The 22001-nt window shown below is 35.1% G+C and overlaps 1 protein-coding gene and 1 non-coding gene across 2 annotated transcripts in view; one reads left to right on the forward strand and one right to left on the reverse strand.

Moving 5' to 3' along the window:
- Positions 1-517: 517 nt before the first annotated feature.
- Positions 518-615, reverse strand: LOC149553369 (small nucleolar RNA Z152/R70/R12). Its single transcript, XR_016353507.1, has one exon. It is a non-coding gene; the product is annotated as a small nucleolar RNA Z152/R70/R12 (small nucleolar RNA).
- A 2071-nt stretch (positions 616-2686) lies between these two features.
- The window catches only part of LOC149553370 (Vps51/Vps67 family (components of vesicular transport) protein), a 188060-nt gene continuing 168745 nt past the window's right edge, over positions 2687-22001 (forward strand). Inside the window, exons 1-2 of the mRNA XM_089788836.1 lie at positions 2687-3117; positions 4941-5080. Of these exons, the coding sequence (XP_089644962.1) occupies positions 2947-3117; positions 4941-5080 (311 nt within the window). The 5' untranslated portion in view covers positions 2687-2946. The remainder of the gene's footprint in view (positions 3118-4940; positions 5081-22001) is intronic.

Genomic DNA, 22001 nt, shown 5'->3' on the forward strand with positions numbered 1-22001 from the left:
ATCAAATGTAAAATTGAATTTAAAATACCCAAAATTAACGAGACCCTACTGTAGAATATACACAAAACAACATTGGTACAAAGTCAAGAGCATAGGCATATCATTTCAATCAAACACTTAGTGCAAAAATAAAAAAGGGCCCACTAGAACCAACATTAGAACAACGCCTGGACATTCAAAAACCCAACTTGCTACGAAAATTGACATAACTTGGGTAAACAAAATAGAACACAAATTCATCATTTCATTAAATCCGTATATAGACATACACAAAATCCAAACAAGGAAAAGCAATTGTAACCATTTCGCTGGGTATCTAACCATAGGCCAATATTTAAAACAAACTAAAAAATTTAAGTTGAAGCTAACCCAATTCATCTTTTGAAAGATAGATAGGGCATTCAATAATAAAAAATGAAAGTAAACGACACTAGAACAAGACGAGAAGTGAACCATGTTTGTTAAATTTTAGGTGTTCTACACAAACAATACTAGAAACCTTGAAAATCTTCTAAAATATGCTCAGTGGAAGAAGAAATCATTTTTAGAGAAGCTCATGGCTGGAAAACCCACCCCTTTCCACACCCAAATGGGGTTTAACCTCATCACAACATTTTTAACTAAAAAATATAATAATATAAAAGATTTAAGGGGATAGAAAAATGTTCATGCGTAGTATGTGGCTTTAGATTGTAACAATTATAACATCAGTAATTTGGAGAAATCTGTTAAGATTATCTATCATCATCAGCCGCATAAAACCCTAATGAAGCTATATGAGAACATAGCTTGGGACTTTCACCAAAGAAACTTAGAGAACAAAAAACTTCAATGAAGACATGTAATTAAGGCCGCCAACTTGAGGACCAAGAGAGGGGCCAGGTCTAAATCAGAGATCATCCTTATGTCCCCGCAATACCTTCTCAAACATGTATAATACGATAGATTCTCCTCTACAGATAAGTTTCACACATTTGATCTACTTCTCATAGTTCTTAACAGTACTAGGTATTTGGTTTATAGTCCTAACTTAATAAATCTTGCCAAAGAAAAACATCAATAGTCTACTAGCATTTCAAGCCACCCGTCATTAAAGCCTGCACATCAAATGTATAACTATTTATATACAAAAATTTGATATATAAATAACACCCACAACTTATCCAACAAATATCATTCAAGACAATAGATAAATTGCAAATAACATAGCACAAATTGCAGTAGAACAATAGAACAAGAAAAAAGTCTGCAACATGCTTACTTGAAACAACAAAGCACTCTTGAATTTTCTCTCTCAGAATTGGACAATCCTATAGAATGACTCGGTTCTATATTTGTAACTTGTCAAACCCACATTCAAACTGATGTGATAGCTACAATCAATCTCAACATTCATTTGGGGATTTTACAGTGCATAAAGATTTCTTTTTAAATATATTAACTACGTCGTCTGCACAAATAATGACTCAAGCAGAAAATGGGAAAAGCAAAAGCTGATTTTCTCATCACAAAATTAAAAATACAACCTACCATCTCTATTGTCGAAAAACAAAGATTAAATGCACTCAATCAACTTATTGACAATAGCTTGATTGTGTTCCAAATTCAAACCATGCCGACAACCCACAATAAATGCAATGGACATAAGTGGAAGTAAGATTTTCTCATAAAGATTTGAAACGATTCCACCCCATTTCTACAACTTCAAAAGCGTACTACAAAACTTCTCACAATAGGAAAACTAAATAACACACAATTTTAACTATTGGACAAACCTGTCCTTTTCTAGAAAACAAAAAAGCCAACTGCATAAAGACTTAGTAATTAATAGATAAAAAATTGCTTACCCATGCTTACCACAATTATCACTAATCATTGCAACTTACACTTATAGTGGACAATGGAAAAGTTACCACAAAGTTGGCTACGCCGAGACCCTAGGCTACTCTTTACCTTTCAAACTGTGCTGAGAACCCATAATCAAAGTGATTAGATGGTTCTAGATGATCTCACAGGCATTCACCGCCGATTAAGGGATTTCAAGTGTTTGAAGATAGCTTTATTAAATGCTTAGGTACTATATAGTCTATGTACATAGAAGTTTGTACATATACACAGGATAACTAAATATAAAAATCTCTGAAACATAAACACACAACTCCTATAGACTATGAATTTTACCATAACTTTCACAAAATGCAAATTGTCAAGTACACTTGAAAAAAATTGACATTACCAACTATGCACACAATTTAGTAAATTGAACAATATCGACCATTACCAAAATTACAAATCATTATCGAAAAAAATAATTTGACTAAATCAACAAACGTGACTATTTAATGTACACGCCAATAAGATAAAAGAAAATGCTAAATTCATAAAATTAGAAAATGATTTTCAAAATTAAAACAATATAAAACTACAATATATTGGAAAAATGCTTTACTTTGGTGCTTTGGAAAAAACAAATGGTCATCTAATGGATGCTATAGTTGAGGAACTGATAATAGTAATAGATTTCAACCCCACTCCGATACTCACAAAAAAAAAACATCAAATATGTTATATTTTAGTTAAACACATTTAAACATTCATTAATATATTTTAGCTAAACACATTTAAACATTAATTAAAATATTTTAAAATTAAAAGTAATTTAGAAAAATATTTTAAATTACAATACAGTTTCAAAATGCGACGTTTTCGGAATTAAAAAAATAACCTTCTTTTTGTAATGGGTTTGTAATTCTGAATTCTGCTGGAGGTCTACATCGTGTTCGGGAATTTGGCTTGTTTGGGTTTCTTTCGCGATGGGGATTACAGTTCACGGTTGGGTGAAAATGTAAGTGGCTACTGCAATCGACAGAAAAAGAAAGTTAGCTGATCTTGTTCATATAAGCCAAAGTCTTGGGAATTAAGTGTCGCGCAGCGGAGATCGTAGACATGGGGGAAGATCTCTCTCCGTCTCTGGACGAAAAAGCCAAACGAACCAGAGATTTGCTAACAAGTTTCTATGGCGGCGATTCTGCTCCTTCCCATGCCACTACCAGAATCGACACCTTTCATTCCATCGACACGCCTGACTTCGATCCGCAAAGATACATGAATGCACTGGTCTGTTTTACATTGCTCCACTCGTCAATGCTTTCAGTTGACTTGAATCTTTTCTTTTATCGTACCACTATCCCCTCATGAATTTTTATCTCTCTGTTTCTTACATTAAATATATAATGTAAGTTTCTAGCAAATTTAACTGCAATGTGGAGCGGCTGAGAGACAATTAAGTTGTTTAAGGGTTACGGATCTACATTGCACATTTTGAAGGATCAGTGCCTACATCAAATCAGGGAGATGATTGCAAATAGGAATGTCAGTAATGATTAATTTTCGATTACGGATGGTTTTCCATGCAGAAAATTAAGAAATAATATGTGAAGCTTGATTTCGGGTCAAAATGATTCGATAATAAGCCGACACTGCAAGTTTTTCTTGCTCATGTTCCACAATTGTCAGATGGGAGCTTTGAAATGGCTGTGAACTAGAATTTACAGACATAAATGGCAAGGATTTAGAAAATTCGCGCCTGTATGAAAAACAATGTTACAATAGATTGTATAAAGAATGAATTTAGGTTTCACTCTTGAAGACCATTGCTCTAGTTATATTGGTTCCCTGAGATTCATCCAGTTTAGTTTGGAATTCAGCTTACACGTAACCTCAGGAGGGAATAACGCACTATGTAGCCCAGGCTTAGGCCTGAGGGTACAACATTATTTATTCATATGGCCTAGTTCTCTTGAACTACGTCTTTACCCTTCTAGTTTAAATAATTAAAAATCCAATGGCAGTAGACACACTGTCCTTGAAATTTTTCATGCTGTCGGAATTAGTTCCTATTCGAGGAAAACTTCCCATGTTCTGTTTATATTATTATAACTTTATAGTCCTACTTGCATACATGTTTTCAAAGAAACTCGAATGGTCTTCATAATGCATCTTTAAAATAACAATCTAGCGCAGGAGATACCATAAGAATGTGATGGAAGATGGATACTCTCAATTGACAATAAACCCTGTTCAAGATGGTTGAGCTCTTGAATTGCAAGAAGAATAGAGCAATACATTCTTCTTTATGATATTAAGAAACTGTCCTTCTTTCCTGACTCAGAACATTACTTACTAACTTCAAATTATTGAGGACAAAAAATCGGAAGGGTACACAACAGTTTCTCATTTCAGAATTCAAGAACATTGGATACAACCAATTATAAAACCTACCAAAGTCTTTTGTTGAAAAGCTGACTCTAGAAGCCCTGTAAAAATAACTAACACTTTGATCTCATAAAGGCAATAATGTCTTTGTTGCATTTGTAGCTATCATTTTAGTGGTTTCTGATGGACCTGGCTGAGATTCAATCTAAAGTCAAAATTTTAAAGTAAATAAGAAATTTTTTTAGAAAGAAGCAAAGGCACAAGTAAGACACTGCCCTGCCCCGCATCATAAATAATATAAATAAGTGATTCACAAACAAACAAATATCCATTTCCAAACCTTTCAAATTCAAAATTTGTCAAAATAGAATAAAGTTATGGTTAACCTTTCCACTTTGTCAAACCTAGCAATCCCCATAAACCAGGTAACCATGGTTGCAATCTCATGGATAATTATTAGATGATCCAAAGGACATTTAAGAATTGGATATTTATCAAGGAAAAATCACAATTGATGTTTGCGTTTTGGAAAAGCTGCTGGAATGTGCAAGACGGTTTTAATATGCCATGTTTGAGCATCTTTCTAGAGCTATATGCAGAAGTAACCAATTAGTCATAAATCATAGTTTTGTTCTGTTTTCTTTGTTTTTGGTCTTCCTGCCCCTTACTATCAACTTATTTTTTGTCTGTACTTATGCTTTTGATCCTATTTTTTAAATTTGCAGATTGGCAGGACCAATGTGGAAGGCTTACTTCAAAGGCATGTTGAAATGGCAGCCGAGATTAAGAACTTGGACAGTGATCTACAGATGTTGGTATATGAAAATTACAACAAGTTTATAAGCGCAACAGATACAATTCGAAGGTTAGGATTCTTCTTAAACACTTGTAGCCTCTGGTACATATTCTTGGTAGCATGTGTGTATACTTGCTGCAATTTAAGTTCTAAAAGGACTGTGAAGTCCTGGCTGACCTTGTGAAAAACAGAATTTAGGTCGTTATTCTCTCGTAAATCAACACTCCATGGATCTTCGAGCCTGAAATTGTGGGGCTTGATTCCAACACTGTACTTGTAAGAGATCATTGTTATCTTAAAGCTAATATTCAGAAACGATTGATGGCCATTGCTATACCATATGATTCCAACCTAGAACATTCAATGAATAAATTAAAACTCATGAAATCGAAAGTACACTCTAGTAAAAAGTTGAAAAGAAACAACTTCATAAATGGAGTTCATATGATGACATACATTACAACATCACAACTAAAACAAATTGTTGTACTATTTAAAACTAATTTACAATGGAGGAATTTAATCAAGGTTACCTGGTAGGGCTCTATCCGAACACATGTATATGAAAACTAAACCATATTACTAATGTCAATGGGTTCCCCTTGAATGTCCACACAACTATGGGCTAAATAAGATAAATGTGTTGGAGTAAAGATTTGGAAATGGGGTCCAACTCTTGGTAAACTCTGACAATGTTGATTACAAAAACATACCAGATCTTTTAAAAACATGATGAAATGTCACAAGAAGTAAACCAACCTCGTCACCAAGCTCTCTATTAGTCACTATTAGATGTAGAAGAGACTCTATTCCTTCTCATCTACTTGTCTATTGCCGGTTGGCTTTCACCAGTTGTCTAGTATAGTTATTAAGTCTTCTCCACCTTGGCCAAAGCATAATGACAGTTTTAGTAACAAAAATTAACAGTTATATGTAGGGATGGGGTTGTGGGTTGCAGTCAGCACTTAGGATTGCAAAGGGCATTTTATGATCAGAAGAAGAGTTCAAACTAGATTCACACGGCAAAGAGGAGCTAATACAAAAGCCTACTTAATAGACTTTTGTAAATGAAAAATATTAAGGAACTACTTTTGATTTGCACACATTGAACCTTGAGTAAATAGTTCTTAAGTTACGACAAAATACCAAGGACTAGAGCCCAACGTAGATAGCATGTGAAGACTATAATCTTACTCTATCTTGCCATTACACTTATTGATTTTGGCTCATCTGAGGCCCCACGATCTTAGAGTAGTCAAAATTCACAAACCCCATTTAGCCGCATTATTCTCCTTTACAACTGACTCAGGTAAGCCCCAAAAATAATAGTTTGAAATCAAAATGACATAGAGGCTGACCTAGCTATCTGTGCCCATTCTCATGCAAGGAAAATAATAAATATTATTTCCAGTAGATTAGTTGATCCCGGGAAGAAGTTGCCACTCCAAGGGACAAGTCATGCCACTTTGAGACATCATGTTTGAAGGAAAAGGCACAAGTGCAATATAAAGATATGGCAGAAAAGGGGCAATGAGGATGAGGCATAGAAAACAAGAAAGGAGTGAATGTACTCAGAAGACAAGCAATGATCTAAGAAGGCCAAAATCTATATATAAGAATAAGATAGACAGCAAACAAAAGAAAAGGAGGAGAGTTCAACTAAATAATGAAAGCTCCATAATACCCCTAAAGGGGTTAAGATCTATGTCATATTGTTAGTGGGAGTTAGGAAGAAATTATATCCAACAATTTTATAAGGGACGCCAACGATTAAACTGTTAAAGAAACTAAGATCGTTTTTGCAAATATATAATCATGGCCATTGTAATTGATGATTTCCAAATGCAGATTTGGATCTCATAAATATGAGAGGAGGAGACATGTCTCTTCAAGAGACATGAAGAGACATGTCTCTATAGTTAATCACCATTTAGTTAATAAATAACTATAACTCACCTTCAAACATATATATAATATTAATATATTAACCATATATGTAATATTATATTATATTATATTATTATATTATTATATAATAATATATAATGTATAATAATATATATTATATTACATATATAATATATATAATATATTTTATATTACATATATAATATATATTATATATATATAAGATACTTATCTTAAGGATAATCTATCATCAATGAGGTAGCTCTTATAAAATCAATCCGACAGAGGCTACAACAAAACTGTGTCCCATAGAGACATGTGGTGGTGAAACAATTACATTCAAGAACTTCATAACACAATAGTTTCTTTTGATCATAAGAGCCCAATTAGTTAAGTAATTTATGAATACATAGATGTCTATATATATATATATATATACACACACACACACCCACACACACCCACACACACACACACATATCAATAATATGAGACGTAAACCAATGTTCATATAAACCATGAATACAAATACTCAATGTAATGATTATATCACTTTGACTGATGCTATATTTCAACACTCCCTTTTTGCAAGGGAGAAGTGACAAAAAAAACATTTTATGAGATATCAGTATCAAGGATATCTATACACAACATATTATTTGACTTTAACATTTTGAAATAGTGACTTGTCAAATAACTACAATCACAATGTTATAAACACTATCATAACATATATTATTACGAAGTAATTGGTAAAAAATACTTGCTTGTTATTAACAGAGACTGAGAGGTCAATTTATACAAAAGAATAAAACGATGTTTCTTTAGAAAACTATCAAAAACAATAAAAATATTCTATTCTAACAGATAAAGCTAAAAAAGCGAAAGCTAACTAAAGCTAACTAGATATTTACAATAGATAACCATTAACTAATAATAGATGACTTATATATTATTGTAATACCCTCCCTTAATGGTTAATCTATCTAGAACACCAAGCTGTCCTCTGAATTTTACAAACTTATCAGGACCAAGAGGCTTGGTGAGAATGTTTGCAGTCTGATCTTTAGTAGGAACATATTATAGATCCTTCAACCAGCTGTCGTATGTAATGACAATGAACATCCACATGCTTGGTTCGTTCATGGAAGATTGGTTTTCGTGCTAATTTGATAACGCCTTCGTTATCAAAAAACAGAGGAGTCGGTCCTATTGGTGACATCTGCATATCCCCAAGCATCCGACGAAGCCAAATAGATTCACATCCTGCCTTAACAGTCCCTCTGTATTCAGTCTGTGTAGAAGAGAGAGAAACTGCCTGCTGCTTCTTGCTGGTCCATGTGACTGCACTAGATCTCAAACTGAACACATATCTAGATGTTGACTTTTTATCATCAACAGAGCTTGCCCAATCTGAATTTGTGAACCCACTGAGTTTAGGATTAGAACTTCGAGAGTACAGAAGTCCATAATTTGAAGTGCCCTTCACATAACGAAGCACACACTTTGTGGCCATCCAATGATCAGCCTTGGGAGCTGTCATAAAGCGTGAAATATAGTTGACTACGAAGCTGATATCAGGCCTAGTAGCAGAGAGGTAAATGAGGCTGCCTACTAGTTGCCTGTATATAGTATCATCAACGAAAGGAGAAACAGACTTTGCTGATAACTTGAGACCTTTCTCCATAGGTGTAGATGCAGGTTTGCAATCCTGCATTCGGAATTTGTCTAACAGGGCCCTGGCATATTTGGATTGAGAGATGAATATACCAGAAGACTGTTGCCAAACTTCAACACCTAAGCAATAATGCATGAGTCCAAGGTCAGTCATATCAAGAGACTGGCATAAGTTCTGTTTGATTCCCTGAATCAAAGATGCCGAACTGCCAATGATGATCAGATCATCCACATAGATAACCAGAAGGATGATGTCACTGTCAGTAGTCTTGATGTACAGATTTGAGTTTGAAGAACTCCTTTTGAAGCCTTGATCACTGAGGTACTTATCAATCTTGATGTACCATGCCTGAGGGGCCTGCTTCAAACCATAGAGAGCTTTTACCAATCTGAGAACCTGATGGTCTTTACCAGCAACCTTGAAACCAAGAAGCTGCGTCATGTAGACCTCTTCACGGAGATCACCATTCAGGAAAGCACTCTTTACGTCCATCTGATGGACCTTCCAGCCAAACTGTGCTGCCATGGCTAGGACTAATCTGATGGTGCTCATCTTTGCAGTAGGAGCAAAGGTTTCCTCATAATCAATGCCCTGACGCTGAGAAAAGCCCTTCGCCATAAACAAGCTTTGTACTTGTCCAAAGTACCATCCGATTTGTATTTGATTTTGTAGACCCATTTGCAGCCAATGGGTTTGTTCCCTGGTGGAAGATCAGAAAGGACCCAAGTGTTGTTCTTCAACAAGCTCTGGTGTTTAGATGTCATGGCCTGTTCCCACTCTGGAATTCCTTTAGCCTTAGAATATGTTTGAGGTTCAAACACACTGTGAATGTTGGCCATAAGAACAAAGTTAACAGAATCTGTAGTTTTGCTCTTTTTCCGAGCAGTTCTCCCATCAATGAGCTCATCATCACGAAGATCAGCAAGTGTCTTAGCCCACCACTTAGGCCGGATAGGAGAATAACCAACAATATGACTAGGAGATGCTTGATTAGTAGGATCCTCATCAGAAAAAGTTGGATCAAACTCAGGTGAAGCATCTACAAAGCGAGGTGATCTTGCAGGAGAAGCCAGAGGTGTCTGTACAGGTATCACTGGAATAACTGGAGCTGCAGGGGCTACTGGAGCTCTCCCATCAGGTGGACCTAATGGAAGCCGAACTCCCAAATAATGAGCTTGCATAGGTTGGTCTGCTGGATCAGGAACATGAGAAACAAGCATGAATGGTTCTTGCTGCTCATCAAAGACTACATCACGGTTGTATATGATGTCTCAACATCAATCAAGCGGTAGGCTTTGTGAAGACTGCTATATCCAGCAAACATCAGTTTCTGACTCTTGGCATCCAACTTGGTGCGTGAAGCATCAAGGATCCAAACAAAAGCAAGAGAGCCAAAAACCTTTAGGTGACTGATTTTGGGCTTGCGACCTGACCAGGCCTCTTCCAGAGTTTTACCTTTGACCGCCACTGTGGGTGACCGGTTCAACAGATTAACTGCAGTATTAACTAATTTTGCCCAAAACTGCTTCGGAACATGTTTGTGTTCGAGCATGGAACGAGCCATCTCGGTGATTGTCCTATTTCGACGTTCAGCTACACTGTTCTGTTGTGGCATGTTGTGAATTGGCGTTGGATGCCATGTGTATCCAAAAAGCTGGAGAAAGCATTAGAACAAAATTCCCCCCCATTGTTTGATCTAAGAGTAATAATAGATTTCCCAGACTCTTTTTCAACTAAGGGTTTAGACTTCTGAAATACAATAAATGCATCTGATTTCTTTTTAAGGAAATACACCCACATTTTTTTACTAAAATCATCTACAAACAACATAAAATACCTGGACCCAAGAATAGGAGTGGCCATAGGGCCGCAAATATCAACATGAACAAGCTGAAGTACTTGAGAAGCTCGCCAAGAATCGCCACTGGGGAAAGGTGTGCGATGTTGCTTCCCAGCCTGACATGCGCCACAAACTCCAAGGTGTTGAGTTTGAATCTCTGGCAAACCAAGAATAAGCTCATCCTGAGCAAGCTATGAGAGATAATGCACATTTAAGTGACCATATTGCTGATGCCAAAGTGTGCTGACAGAAGATCATCGAGAAGCCATAGCTAAGTCCTGAGAATCACCAGAATCAGTAAGTCTGAAAGGACCATGATCCTCAAGACCTACAACAACAGTAGACTTAGTCGCCCGATCAGTGATGGTGCATTGATGTGAACTGAAGGTAATTGCCAAGTGTGGAGAATGTCGCAGCAATTGACTGACTGAGAGTAGATTGAGTTCCATCCCTGGAATGTAGTACACATCAAGGAATATGAGATTCCTCCCAATAGACTGAATCTGAATGTTGCCTTATCGACAACCGTGTACTTTTCTCCGCCACCAAAAATAACAGAATTTGAATAAGGCTGGTAGTTAGTAAACCGATCTCTACGGTGAGTGAAATGTCGAGAGGCACTTGAATCAGTGTACTAGGCAGACGACTTCACATGATCTGCAGGTCTTTTAGCCATAAAGGCGTAAAAGGCAGATTCTGCCTGCTCAGTGTGCTCTGCACTCTTCGCTTTGGGTTGCGAACCTGATTGCTTAGACTGGGTAGCTAAGCGTTTTCGACATTCAACCTTCATGTGACCATACTTGTGGCAGTAGTTGCATTGAATGTTCTTCTTTCTGGTACCATCGGATGCTGGAGCAGAAGGCTTCTGCTGAGATGGTTGCTGAAACTTGCCCTTATCCTTTTGAAAGGATTTTGCAGCAAAGGCTTGCTTAGTGGAGGTGGAACTGGAGCTACTACTGAACTGTTGTTTCCACCGATCTTGCTGAAGCAGTAGGGTGCAGAGATCAGTGAACTTCAGATCAACACCAGTAGATGTGATGTTGAGAGTCTCGATAAAATACTCATAGGATTTTGGTAAACTCCGAAGAGTGATTACCACAATATCCTCTTCCTCCATCTTGCGACCGATGGCAAGTAGCTGATCACGGATTTCCTGAATCCGATTCAGGTGTGCCTAGAGCGTGGTGCGCTCATCCATGACAATAGAAAACAGAGTGTTTTTCAGAAAGAAGGCTCTGCTCTTGTCGAAAGTCTCATGAAGACCTTTCAGATGTGTCCAGATTTCGGCAGCTGTCTTGCCGGATGGAATTTGAGAAAGCTGATCATCAGCCATGGATAATTTGAAAAGCATCACTGCCTCTTGATTATTTGAATCCCATGTATCTTGATCAGGACCCAGAGAAGTCGGATGCTTCGTAACACCCAGAACAAGTTGATCGGTGTTCTGATATTCAAAGATTGCGATGATGCGCTACTTCTAGGTTCCATAATTGCGACCATTGAATTTGGAATTATGCTCAAGCAAAATATTTGTCAGAGATGCCATGACACATTTTTCAATAAAAAACTGTGAAAATCTATGAAGGCACATTCTTCGAGGCAAAAATACAGAAGACCTAGAAGAATTAGAGTGACCTAGAAGAGAGCTCGAATAACCTGGAAGAGCTGGAAGGAATATGCTGTCATTTTTTGGATCTGCTGGCTTGAAAATCGAGGCACAAAAACAAGGCACCTAGAAAAAACGGATGACAACCTAGTTGAGCTCTCGAAAAACCCATCAAGAATTTTGCAAACAAGAAAATTTTTCGACCCCAAAAATTAGGGTTTTGAGCCAAAAAATCAGTTGGTGGATATAAAGGTCAAAGCAATAGAAAAATGGTGTTTGCAGGTTTGAAAATGACAATTTTGATAAGAACAGGGGCATTTTTGTTTGAGACAGCATAGGCAAGGAGATTTTAGCAACAAAAATTGTGATTTCACCCTCAAAAATGCTGTTCCGTGATTGCAGAAAAAATGGATGCCAAAATTGAAACCCTAGCTCGCGATTTTAAGATGTGATGAGGATCCGAGTTGCAGAAAAACAACCTCCAGATCTGTGATTTTCAGCAGACATTTCTTCTAAGAGACCCCTAAAAAAAAGGTGAACACTCGAATTCTTCACAAAAACGGAAAACCCTAGCTTGAGTTTTAGTCAGATTCGAATTTCTCCAGGCAAAAAAACCCTAGGTGGGTTTTTGAGAAATTCGACTAAAATTTTTTGAAAAAATTTAAACAAATAATTTCCAGAAGAAATTATAAATTTTTCCAAAAAATTTGAAGTATTAGCTCTGATACCATATTACGAAGTAATTGGTAAAAAATACTTGCTTGTCATTAACAAAGACCGAGAGGTCAATTTATACAAAAGAATAAATCGACGTTTCCTTAGGAAACTATCAAAAAGAATAAAAATATTTTATTCTAACAGATCAAGCTAAAAAAGTGAAAGCTAACTAAAGCTAACTAGATATTTACAATAGATAACCATTAACTAATAATAGATATCTATTATTGTAATATATATTATGATCTCTAATTGTCCGAAACAATATTAAGAGTAATCATAATGCATTCGTTATCAATGATCTCTAATTGTCTGAAACAATATCTATAATTCTCATGATAACAGGCCTATCATTTGCAAGATCGTCATCTTACAAAGATTACCTTTTGTTTGTTCGTTATCATGGTGTTCGGCAAAATCCGGCCCAGAGAACCATGATAATAGGTTTACCATTTATAAGATCGTCATCTTATAATGGTTATCTTCTGTTTATATATGTCAATGAAAGATCGTCACCTTTCATTACATATCATATGTAAAATACTAACCACCATGAACCCAGTCAGAGGGTGGTACAAAGAGTTTTCACCTTACGCTTCTCTCTCATAGAGGAGAGCGCATTATAAAGAATTTCTCTTAGAACTTCTACTCAAGGAGAAGATATCATCTACAAAGGATTGTATCTCAAAATTTCTCCTTCTGAACATTGATCCTGGGAAGTCAGGTCCTCTAGTTACTTCCTCAAAAACTCTCTTTACCCAAGGATTGCTGTCAAACTAATCAAGTTCCCTCATGATATACGTAGAGGAGTAGGCCCATAAACATCATGCAATCATCCACATGTATTTTTAGACTACCTCTGAGTATCAATCTTCTAAGCTCCTGCATTGCCTTCGAAGAAGTGTCATACTCCCTCTTAATGTAGAAGAATCTCATAATCTTAATCATCAAAGATGTTTTCTTCAAGAGCCCCACTTTATCCATCTTAATCATCAGGGTCTTTGGAACTACTATCATTAGATTTAGTTTGCATAATATTTGGTAGCATATGTAAAGTACCAACCTTCTTTTCTTGTAAGAATGTCCTCAAACATAAAGGAAAAGATCAAAGCAAATAACCCTTATGTATAGAATTATAAATAAATGAATATATAAATGTAAAAGATACAAGTACATATTTGCCCACGAGGGTCATGGAATATCTCCTTTTCTAAAGATGGTTCAAGTGGGAATGAAACATTGCCTATTATTCCCCCCACAATGTAAAATTCCCACTCTTATATCATTGAACACTTCTGCATCACATCAAATTTGAGGACTTCTAGTTCTTCCTAAGTTCCAACTTGCTCTCTTCATCCATTGAAGCTCCAAACATTCATTAAGCTTAATAGTAGAAGCTAACACAAGCTCGTCCACAATACGCCAATATCTTGATTGAGTATGATTGTGCCACTTGAATGACTCTACAACTCATATGTCAAGTTTCATTTATTAAAGAGAGACTTGTAGATAGTTTAATTTAAAGTCACAATTTTCTTATGATGTACACAGCGGGTAGGCCCATTCACATAGTTGCAAGAATTACAGTCCTCTTGATTGTTACAATTTATCGATCATTGAAGATTCCATCACAACATTGGTTTACTCCCTCTGAATCAATATGATCGATATCATTGACGGTTGATGAAACCATATCCTCTATTTGCTCCCTCACTTTCAAGGTTGCCTCTAATGAAATGTCAGGCTCCCTCTAAATCTCAATCTTCATCTTCCTATAGTAACATTCTCAGAGGAAAGGATCAAGGTACATAGCTCGTATAGACATAAGAGATAATACTCAAGGATAATAAATAATTCTGCAAAATTATATAAGATCATCCCAATATAATATAGATAAATGTGTATACTTTGAACATAAAGTATATCTTCCATTTTCTATACACACACACACACACACACACAGAGATCTATATTTTAACATATAGAAATATCAAAAAATATTGATTAGGATGTTAGTAAATTTATTTCATATCTATTACTAACAACATAAATTTTTATAACACAACTCTTTATTACATAATTTCAATAATAAAATCAAGTAACATAATACTTAATTTTTATTCATAACATAATAATAATTAATTCATAATATCTATCATATATTTATATAATATGAATTAATTGATTTATAACATTGAATAAAACACAATCATAATACCATTAGTTTTTCAAATGAGAAGTTACTGCTAGTTGGCTCACTGATTTTGCTCTGTGCATGCTTTGCAATCTAATAAGATTGTTCTTCACAAAATTTAAGAACTGAATTGATTCCCTAACTCCATTCCATTTGCAATTTTTTTTTTTTACTTCAGGAAAGCATTTTTTCATTTTTGACAGAAAATTTAGAACAAGTAACATGTCATCCAGGTCACGCACTCTTGACATTCCTCGATTCTCCTCATTTCTAACCCCGTTGTTTTGTTTCTTGTCATCGTACCTGAAATCGTTTCTTTTTTCAAGAAATTTAGAATGAGTTGTTTGTAGTCGATATGTATTTGCTTTCTTCTTTATATATATTTTTAGTTTCTGCTAAACTTTGTCCTTCATGCCGTTCCATTTTTTTTTCACATATCATTGACATTAAGGTCTGCCCTACCGACACTTGTGGGACCACAAAAATTGCCAATTTGGTATAGAATATTTCTTTCTTGCATAATCTAACAATGTTCTTTTGACTATATCATTTGTAATAGCCTTGCTATTGAGTAACGTTATTGAAGATCCAACTAAGATATGCCATATAATGGTCGAAGACTCAGATATTTTCCCTTGGTAGTTGGTACCCATCATTTTGATCTGAGTTACCGGGTTCTTCTCTGCAGGCCTGGGTTCTAGATCTGGTTCCGTCCAGGTACTGGTTCAGTCTTGGCATTAGAATGCTTGCCCAAAACCGAACCCGAACCCTAACCCGAACCAGCAACTTAGATTTGATGGCTCAAGGACTAAGGGAGTTGCATTTGGGTAAAGAGTATGTTATTGTTGTATTTTGATGTAACAATTGAAGTTTGTAACTTGAAGTCACATGTACCATTTTCATCTTTGAATATAGGAATTATTGGAGTTTTGTTTAGAGTTTCCACTTAGAAATGGAATTTATTTTATAGAAAACCTTAAGAGGAGAACCAGTTGACAACTATGATACAGCACTTTCTTTGTAGCCTATTCAGCTTTTATGTCTGTATTATAGACTATTCAGCTTTTCAGTCTGTACTATCTTTTATTTAGTTTGTTCTCTAATTCAAAAACTTCTAGTACCTGCTTCTACGAAATTTCCCTTTTAACATTCTTTCTCGAGCTTGTACAGTATGACAGCACAAATTTTATAAAATATTCTCCTAGCTGCATCTTATCATACCTTGATGTTATTATCGCATGTTCCATATTTTCTTCTTGGTGTTTTGTTCATAGCTTCTTTCTATTTTTCAGAGCTTGTTCTTTAGCATAAGAAATCTCAGAGGCAAAAGGTAGATATTCAAATAGAATCTTTATAGCCAATTTTATAGTCAATTTTAAACCATAGTTATTGTTAATTTTCAGACCATAGTAAAGAGATTTGCACTTACCAAAAGAAATTTTAGCTACAAACAAGAACTTAAATCAAAACAACAATCTTAAGTATGGTAACCTCCAAACACACACTCCTGAAACCTATATTAAATTGGAACTGTATTGCACTGAAATAGTTTTCTGTTTTGTGACTTGTCTTCAATATTTTCCTGCCACTGAAATTATTTGCCCAAGATCTCTCTTATAGGCTAAGATATAATTAAGGGCTTTACACACATTAAGCTCAGATTGAGCACCAAATCTAGAACAGAGAATCTCCAATTCATTCTCCATTGTATTCACGCCTACCATTTCCATCTGAGAGGTGAATATGTTGGCACTCCCTATCTCTTCTGCAGCTCCTCCTATTCTCACAACAAAGCAATGTGAGAACCTGGGAAATGTATTTGATGATTTTCCAACTCTTACAGAAGGACAAGTTTCCCAACTTGATACCTCAGCTGCAAGATTTGAGATGTTCATGATGAAGTCATCCCAAAGAACTTCCATAGTCCCAGCCGTGCAAATTGAAGTGTACACTACGACAACGGAAATACAATCAGGATTATTGTCTGTTATAGCCACTATTCTAGTTTCAGCAGATGATGATTTCAGTCTGCCTGTATAGATGGGAAGCATCACCATGAAAAGTAGAAAGGTCGTACTGCCCCCTGATGATCTCCTTGCAAAGAAAAACAAATCTAAGCTCCCAAAGGCGAAGGTTGTCTCAAGAATCTTTGTTGATTTTGAGAAGACCAAATATGCTGAGATTGCAGAGCCTTTGGTGGATAAACTAGCTGAAGAGCTTAATCGCTTAGATTACAAGTTCACCAAAATTGAACTTGGTAAACAATTATGGTTGGGGTGTTTACAAGATGGCCAAGATGTGCTCTCAAATTTGTCAAAAAGCAATAACAAGCTCTGGGAGAAGACAAATTAGTTAAAGGAGGTGAATGCCTGTCTACACAAGGTCATTCACCACAAATCCTTGCAGCGTGTGGTCATCATGTCACAAACAACTTAGGAGAATTGGAGAGCCGAGGCAACAAAGGTTTGGCTCGGGGAGACTCTTACTTTAGGAGTCCTGTCAATCAAAGATGCGCTCAAAGTCGTCGAACTTATCAGGGGTGTTGAAGAAAGGCTCCATGATATGATAGCCACTTTCAATCAAGAGACCAATGCCTTGAAAGAAGATTTGGGCATGTGGGATCAAATGGCAGGCAGTTATATGGATGTCTTGATAACATACGACATCATTCCCTCCCTAGATATGTTCTATGAATATTAGGGACTCATGGGTCACAAGGCATAGGTGATGGAAAAGCTTTTGACAAAGCTATAGGGAGCCCTAGAAAGCTGCTAGGCGGTTGAAATAGAGATCATGGATGATTTATAATAGATGAGATGCAAGGTCGTCATAGAGGATAACTTGTTCACTAAAGAAGAAATGACTTCATAGTACACTTACAGGGTGAGTGCTGAATTTGATTCAGAGGATTTTGGATCGCATATGATGAACAATTTCGCCACATACAAGTTTGCGGCAAATTACTTGTGGGATTCCGTTGTGGAAATCTATGAAGTTGTAAAAATAGGACATGCCAATGTGATAAGAGTTGAAGCAATTTCAAAGAGAACAAAGATTCCAAATCTTCCCATGCTTCATTATTGTAGAGGATGAAGTTCGCTGCTTCAATTCCGATCTACCTCCCTTTGAGCTAGTCCACCACCCAATGAGATAATTTGTTGCCAATCTTGGAGAAAGATCACTAATTTGATTGCAGAGGTAAAAATGTCTATAACTTGGATGCAAAATGGAAAGAAATGATGTAATGTTCCGCTAGGGAACCCAAGAGAAATTAACCTATAATGTCACTAAGTTTGCTAAACATTTTTTTTTTTGAAAGATTAGAACAATCAAGAGATAACATAGTGGAAGCAATAACTCATATATATACATAAGCAATACAATAACAATTAAATCTCTCAAGGGTTCCATAACGTTGAATCACACACATAAGTTTTATTAAGGTTAAATGTGATAAGTAAACAAAGTCTATGCCATAGAATAACCATAAGTACAAAATCACATGAAATAATATATAAGTACATAAGATGGTACATGGAATAATCAAAGTGCGTAATCATCTCCTGTACAAGTCACAAGGTATGAAATGTTAAAAGAATATACATCATGATAAGATACAACATTTCATAGGATCTCAAATAATCAAAGCACAATAAACTAGAGTATGACCATAGAACATAATCACAAGATCAGAGGAATAGAACTGCACAAGGTACATCCAGCATCGGCATTCAGCTGTCGGATCTCAATGGTATAAGAAACACTACCACCTGACCTTGTGGAACCTAAATGGCCCACTCCCACTGTGCTGAGGAGATAATATCAAGTCTCAAATGGATAACAATCAAAAAGTCATAACAAGAATCTAGGTCAAGGAATCCTGATAGCAATCTATCTCAAATGTACCAAGTACACAAGTAACATTTAATCCCAGAGGCAACAAAGACATGTAGGAAATCTAATATGCATGTGGGCAAGTGTCATCACATGAGTCAATTCTAAGGTTACCTTGGCAACTTCTCTGGACTCCGCCCCCCTAATGACTCTATGCAACATCAGTATCCTTTCTTACAGACAAGGCCTACCAACGAGGCAAGGTCACAACCAAGCATCCTCTCTACTCCCATCTTAGCTTGTACTAGCACTCGAGGTATGGGCGAGGTAAAGCACTATTTCTTGTTAATTCATTTTAACCCCATTAATGAAATGTTATCACTTATTAATATAACTTACGATGGGTTACCCAGGCAACCTCTTTAGGGCTTCAACCTCTATTGCAAACCACCTCCCAGCATACATGAGGATAACCTACCTTGAGCTCATAACATAGTATCTCATAAGATCACAATAACCACATTAATCCTATACGAGCAACTGGAAAGCACTATAAAAATTGATCAATCCTCAAAGGTTAAATCATGAAAATCATAGTATGAGCTTATATAATAGAACTGGTACTCATTACAGAAACACGTGAATGCATCACAATGGTTGGGAATGGAACAATCATGACTAACAACATATAACGTCATAAATCAATCGTGACTAAGAACACATAACAACGCCGCAAAACAATCACCTCCCAAGCGTCTGGTAAACATACCTAACTGGTCAAAATACTAGGTTCTCCCAAACCCATCATAAAATAAAACATAACATCTCATCATGTAATTAAAACAAATATAGTTATTCAACCATTTTAATTTTTGATATAATCTCATAAAAATCATTTTGCGTCAGATTCAAGTTTTCGTTTTCGAAATTATCCTAGTTGATGAAGGTTTCCAAGTTTGGATTGATCAACAGTTAAGTTTTAGGTTATTATCCTAAATGTGCCTACGTGTCCCAATGACTACATGTTTAAAAAAATTACGATGATAACCATATGGCAACCAAATAATTGTCCAATAGTTTGCAATCGATTTCCATGCCATAATACCCTTCAAGGATTCAGTTATAAGAATGAAGTGTATTGATTACATTTAATGAATATATAATTTCATGACAACAACATCAAATTTGATATCATTAAATTATAAGCAAAATTCAATTCGATTTAGTTTAAACATTTTTCAAACTAACTAAATATAAATATAACTACAGATCATTTAATATTTAAATTTAGAACTATATACTAAAGTTCCTAATAAACACATTAAAAGAAATCAATTATAAACTAATAATAATTAAAACGCTAATCTCTTTTTATTTTATTTATTTATTTAATAGTTTTAATTCTTTATTTCAATTTAAAAATAAATAAAAATATATATAAAATAATTAATTTTTTTTTTAAAACCTCAAATGAGGGGTGCCAATGCAGTTCAATTTTATTATTATTTTATAATAATTTTCTTTTAAAATTCCTTTCTGCAGGAAAAATTACCACAGTAATTTTTAATTATTGTGGTAATTAAATATATATTATTTTTAAATTTTTTTTTCCAATATAGATCTGATAGGGAAAATATTTTCAACCATTCGAATTTGTAAAACAATAATCTTGCTCATTTTTCAAACCCTACCCACGGATCGAATTCTAAATTCAAGCTTTTGATTAAGGGTTTTCAATGAGGGTTTCAAATTGTAATCTTCACAGAAATTTCCCAATCAAGAACAAACCATTTTCCAATGAGGGTTTCAATTCAAGATACGTTTTTTATAAACAAAAATTGATATAACAGGCACAAAGAAGACAGGTATATCGAGAGATTTACTACAATGAATTTTGCAGAATTCCTACCTCGATTTGATGCTACAATTTGACAATAGTTTGATGATTGCACAAATTCCTATCTCCCAGATCCTTCAGAAAAATCCTGTCTTCCAATCTCAGAAAATTGCTCCTACAAACCTGTGTGTGTAGAAATGAGCTCTAATTTCTTAAAAAAGAGTTTAACTCACCCTAGGGTTTTAGGTTTACGAACATGCAAAGGCCTCTTCTTTTATTATTTTAATTTATTTAATTCCCTTGTGCACACTTTTTGCCTTTAATTAGAATAAAATTTATTTAAATTATTCACACTTTGTTTTTATTGAATAAGAAGACGTTTTTAGAAAACATATTTATTAATTTAACCAATAATAATACTCTAAATTTATTATTATTAAATAAAATAAATATAATTACACCAAATTTGGTCTTTAAATTTATTTCTTCCATTTAATTAATTTTTCAATTAACTAAATATACTTAGAAATTGATTTTTCTTTGTAATTTTTTTGTTTAATTAAATCATTTAATAATCTCTTCGGTTGATTTAATTATATCCGGAAATCACAGCAGACCCACAAACTCAATAAGAAAACTTGTCTAAATGACAAGGTATGAACCAAACTCAAAGGTTAAAAATCTCAAATTTATGTCACTGTGACGAATTCAAAAAGGTAAATAAATTAGATACTTGTCCTTTATTTTAGGACAATTGGCTCAGGTTTAGGATTTGGACTTGAGAACTATCTCCCCTCTTTTACCATTGAGATATTGCAATAGGGCATGCTCATCCTGACAATTTAGGAAAGTCGATGCCTAATACTTGCAATCTGCATAAAAACTGAACATGTACATATGCATATATATATCTCTAAACTAAACATGCAATCGCAGGGAGTGGTACATTGTGTAGATCTCGACTAGCAGGTGACTACGACTCCCTCCCTCAACCACATTAGATACATCAAACATAAAGTAAAACATACATATACACCATACACAAGCAAGTATGGGGTAAGTAACCATAAAACCACACATAAATCATCTATATAACTGTCATTATGAAAGCACTATATGAAATATTCAAAGTATCATCATTGAAAGAATAGCCATGGACACATGAAATAACCAAGTATAAAATAGCTCCTCAAATATATAATCAAGTATGTAAATAGCATCAACCAAATCGAGTAACCCAAGTATCACTAATCATATCACATAACCATGAAAGCTGGCCGAAAAGTATTCGACAATATAACATAAAAAAACAAACTAGGGGTAGGCACTACATATGACCCCCCTTATAAATGAGTTTGAAGGGTGAAAGGGCATGT

The sequence above is a fragment of the Cupressus sempervirens genome, chromosome 6 (assembly GCF_028749045.1).
Source record: "Cupressus sempervirens isolate cs-2001-9-10 chromosome 6, ASM2874904v1, whole genome shotgun sequence".
Classification (NCBI taxonomy): Eukaryota; Viridiplantae; Streptophyta; class Pinopsida; order Cupressales; family Cupressaceae; genus Cupressus; species Cupressus sempervirens.